This window comes from Solanum stenotomum, chromosome 8 (genome assembly GCF_019186545.1).
Source record: "Solanum stenotomum isolate F172 chromosome 8, ASM1918654v1, whole genome shotgun sequence".
Taxonomy (NCBI): Eukaryota; Viridiplantae; Streptophyta; class Magnoliopsida; order Solanales; family Solanaceae; genus Solanum; species Solanum stenotomum.
In genome coordinates this window covers 16370415-16374640 of record NC_064289.1, presented here as the reverse complement: position 1 = coordinate 16374640, position 4226 = coordinate 16370415, and the positions used below count along the sequence as shown (strand labels likewise).

The 4226-nt window shown below is 29.1% G+C and overlaps 1 protein-coding gene across 1 annotated transcript; it reads right to left on the bottom strand.

Moving 5' to 3' along the window:
* Positions 1-640: 640 nt before the first annotated feature.
* Positions 641-2714, bottom strand: LOC125874463 (calmodulin-like protein 8). The gene is made up of 4 exons (XM_049555357.1): positions 2519-2714; positions 2135-2292; positions 1887-1967; positions 641-1008 (listed from the first exon to the last, which is right to left on the bottom strand). The coding sequence occupies exons 1-4, from the start codon at positions 2592-2594 to the stop codon at positions 871-873; spliced, it is 453 nt and encodes a 150-aa protein (XP_049411314.1). The 5' UTR covers positions 2595-2714; the 3' UTR covers positions 641-870.
* Between the last annotated feature and the right edge of the window lie 1512 nt (positions 2715-4226).

Genomic DNA, 4226 nt, shown 5'->3' with positions numbered 1-4226 from the left:
ACTTCTTTGTCCTGAGAATACACTAACAAGAAGTTTATCATTAGACTCCTGCGCAAAGTTCTCAAACTTAACAATGAGACCAGAATATGGCGAAAACTTATTGGAGTATGAAGTTGTGGCAGTTGAAGAACAGACTATTAGGATGGAGAAAAATGATTATCAGGTTTCAAAAGCTCCAACTTTAGTCTTGTTGAAGAACGGTGAAAATGATGAATCTAGCTCGGAGATAGACTCAAAGACTTCACCAAAAGGAAGTGGAAAGCGCCAGCCTAAACCATCCTTCTTCAGCAGTTGCATCTGTTGCACTACATCAACATCAATTCATTAAGTAAGATACGCGCTTGTTTTCTATCATTTCATATGATTTTTTGTTTCATCCGACACTTTTCATCACAATGGAAACTCAAGAAATGAATGTCTGAGTAATGACTGCTTCGCAAACTATACTCGTTCCATTTTGATCCTCCTTCAAGTATTCATTTGATTTAAACAACTTCTATATTGAAAATTCGATTACTCTACTTATAGGAAATAGTTTTGTTTTATGAAGAGATTGTAACATATGGAATTGAAAAAACAGAGTTAAAAGATAAATAATTCTCATGATCAAACAACTCCTTGGTAATCATAATTCCATTAAAATTGATTTTTTTTTCTTACAAATTTAAAGAAAAAGAGTACAATTTCATAAAGTAATATTAATAATAATCAAATCATCCTGCAATTTCTTGTTTGTTACATTGACGAGTCAACAAAAATTAAACAAATGCTAATACAGAAGAACAATAACATGGAGATTGGAAAAGAATAAAATTAAGAAGGAAATTATGAATATTAATTAATGATTTTGAGGTTCTAATTAATTAAATTCTATCCAACATTCATCATCATTTTAACAAATTCATCGAAGTTGACTTGACCATCACCATCCAAATCTGCTTCTCTAATCATCTGTTCAACTTCTTCATCTGTTAATTTCTCCCCAAGATTGATCATCACATGCCTTAGCTACACATTGACCAAGAAATAATTTCAATTATAAGATATTTTTATTATTTCTTGTATTTTTCATATTTGATTGATCAAAATATTTTGTCTAACAGAGGAAGAAAAAAAGGAGTTATATAAGTTACATTCAAATTCAGTCTTTTCGCAATTCCCAAGCCAATAACATCGTGAAACCTACCCACTATCATAGATTTTTTCTAAATTACATATAAATGTTCTTGGGACTATTTAAATATGAAAATTAAAGAAAGTCAAAAAGAGTAAGTGCAATTGGTCAGTGTGAACTATGGAAAAGTTCAGTCTAGTGAGATACCCTAATTAAACTTTGGATTTGAAACAGCTGTATAAATAAGATTATTTTATCATACTATATAGTAGTAATGACAGATCAAATTCACATGTGAACCCCTTCCATAAAACCCTAGCAGTTGTGACAATGTCAAGAATTAATTTTATATTTTTAATATCCAATGAGCATATTGTAACCTTTTTTAATTTAATTATAATGAAACTTTATGTTTTTGATTGGCCCTCGTCGACAATATGAGTACTGGCCGTACATGGTTGACTTACGAACTGTACTAATTATTCAACATAGATATTTTAAGCTTTTTTTTTTTTTTTGGAATGTAATTTTACAAATACACAAAATTAGCTAATCTGTTGTGATCCAAACGGAATCAGAATTTTCACTACTAAAAAAAGTAATCACTTCAGGAAATCAAAAGAATTCAACATAAAGTATATGCAGATAAAAAACGAATCAGTAATGCATCCACGATCTAGAATCAATAAGTCCAAAATGATTACGATTTAGTTATATTTTGTCTGCATATTTGTTTAAAACAGTTGTATATAATCTATCTAGATATAAATACCTCGTTAGCAGATATGTAACCATTTTGATCTTTGTCAAACACCTTGAAAGCCTCTTTAAGTTCCTCCTCTGCATCAGTAGCCTGTTTCATAAAGAACAAAACATATAGCTTTTACCATAATTTCTTATATTACTCGCACTCTCCAAAATATTGTCATATTCTTTAAAAATACACTACTTTTGCGAGATTTGTATTCTCATGCATATATTATAATAAAAAATAAATAACAAAGATAAAATTGATTTTACCTTCATTTTCTTGGCCATAAGGTTCAAGAATTCAGTGAATTCAATGGTTCCATTGCCATCAGAATCAACTTCAGTTATCATATCCTGCAGTTCTTCCTCTGTTGGATTTTGATCCAATGACCTTATTACTGTCGCTAATTCTTCTACCGTTATGCAACCTACGGTGAGTCAAAATTTCAACTTTATAAGTTCTGAATTTAAGAATAACGACTATAAGTGATTATAACTGTATTTTAAATCTAATATTTACATATATATATTCAATAAACTTCTTGATACAAATACCCTATTTAAGTAAAAGTTACTGGATTCGTCCGTCCCCGGTCCTAAACATACTAATATATCATTCAAAAATAATATGAAAAAGACTAGCTAGTAAATTACCATCTCCATCTCTGTCAAATAGACTGAAGGCTTCTTGCAATTCAACAATTTGATCATTGTTCAATATATCTCCCATGATTATGATTATTTTTGTCTTTTGTACCTCCAAAGGACAGCTTGAAACAGAGAGGATGAGTGTAGAATGAGAAAAAAAGAAAGTTGGGTATAGCTCAATCCTGGCTGGGCTTTATGTAGAGAATTTTTTTTTATTTTAATGTGACATAAGGGGTTTACTAATAAATGTGTAATGAAAAGAAAATTAAGAAAAAAATGAGACAAAAACGTGAGAAAAATATATAAGATGGTAGGTAGTACTAATTAAAAAGGGTCCTTTAACTTATTTTGATGTAATGAAAAGTTTATTTTAACAAAAATGAGTATTGGCCGAGTCAAAAATGTAGAGTTAGTGGTGGGATTAGGTGGTGTTGTAGTCATGACTTTGTCACCCTCACACCATGACCTGACCATACAACACTTCTACATTTTCCATGCTACTTTCTTGAATATTCCTCCTCCACCCCCACCCCTTCCATCGATACGATAATAATTAGGGGCATAGTTATTCTTGTTCAAAAAGTGTCAATTGATATTCCTTCGCTAAAATATTATACAGATGGGATTATAATAAAAATAATGAATATGAACATTAACAAAGGGTGTTAAGGTGTTTGTTTGATTCAGTTAATTGTCATTAGATGTAATATCGCTATAATCTTTAGCGACATTTATAAAAGAGTGCTAAAATGTAATTATCTCTAGTAATTACCTCTAAAAAAATATAAATATAGCGATAATTAAATGATTGTTATTAATTAATTATCGATAAATATCATTTTTGATTAGGTAGAAAAATGTATGTGAATATACATTAATATGTTGAGTCTCTTTAGTTTTTTTGTGCATTTATGACTTTACTCGATGAAAATTTTAGCTCCATCACTAATTAAAAATATTAAAGTAAGCATTTTTTTCAAAGAAAAATTTATTTTCATTTTCTTGGGAGAAAGATAATAAAGAAAAATAGTAAAAGTGCTAGTTCCAAGTAAATAAACAGCTGGATTGTTAGATGAGGAGGGGACATAGAGCATTGAAAGAGAAGACTGAAGGGGTATGGGGAGGTGTGTACAGTGAACTCAAATAAATTTATTGTTCCACTCTATGTCAAACAGATTAATGCTGGCTTTGTTTGCACCAAGTTATTCATTTTTAGTCACTTGTGATTGGCATAAATAAAATATACGTAGTATAATACTACTCCCTCTTGAATCAAATTTTACTTCTCTAAAAATATCAAAAAATAATTTATCGCTTAGTTCTTAATTTACTTTTATTATCGATTATAGTTATTTTTTAATGTATTTTTCAAAATGTTAAATATATTAAATTCAAATAGAAATATAGTAAAATTATTATTCTATTTAATTATTCCCCCTTTAGGGGTTTTGTCAAGTCAATAATTTTTCTGTTTAATATTACCTCCTTCCTAGTGACCAAACAATTTGAGGTTTGTATCTATTTATCTATTTTCAAACTCATGTATTCATGATAGATTTTAAGTTGTTTTCCTTCTAGTTTTTAAAAGTTAAGGTAAAACTCTATTGATTTAGAGTTTTCTTAATATTCTTTCATAGCTTATGATTCTCAAGAATGTTTATTTATTGTTACTCGAAAAAAGGCATGAAAATTACAACTGTAATTCTCAATATTT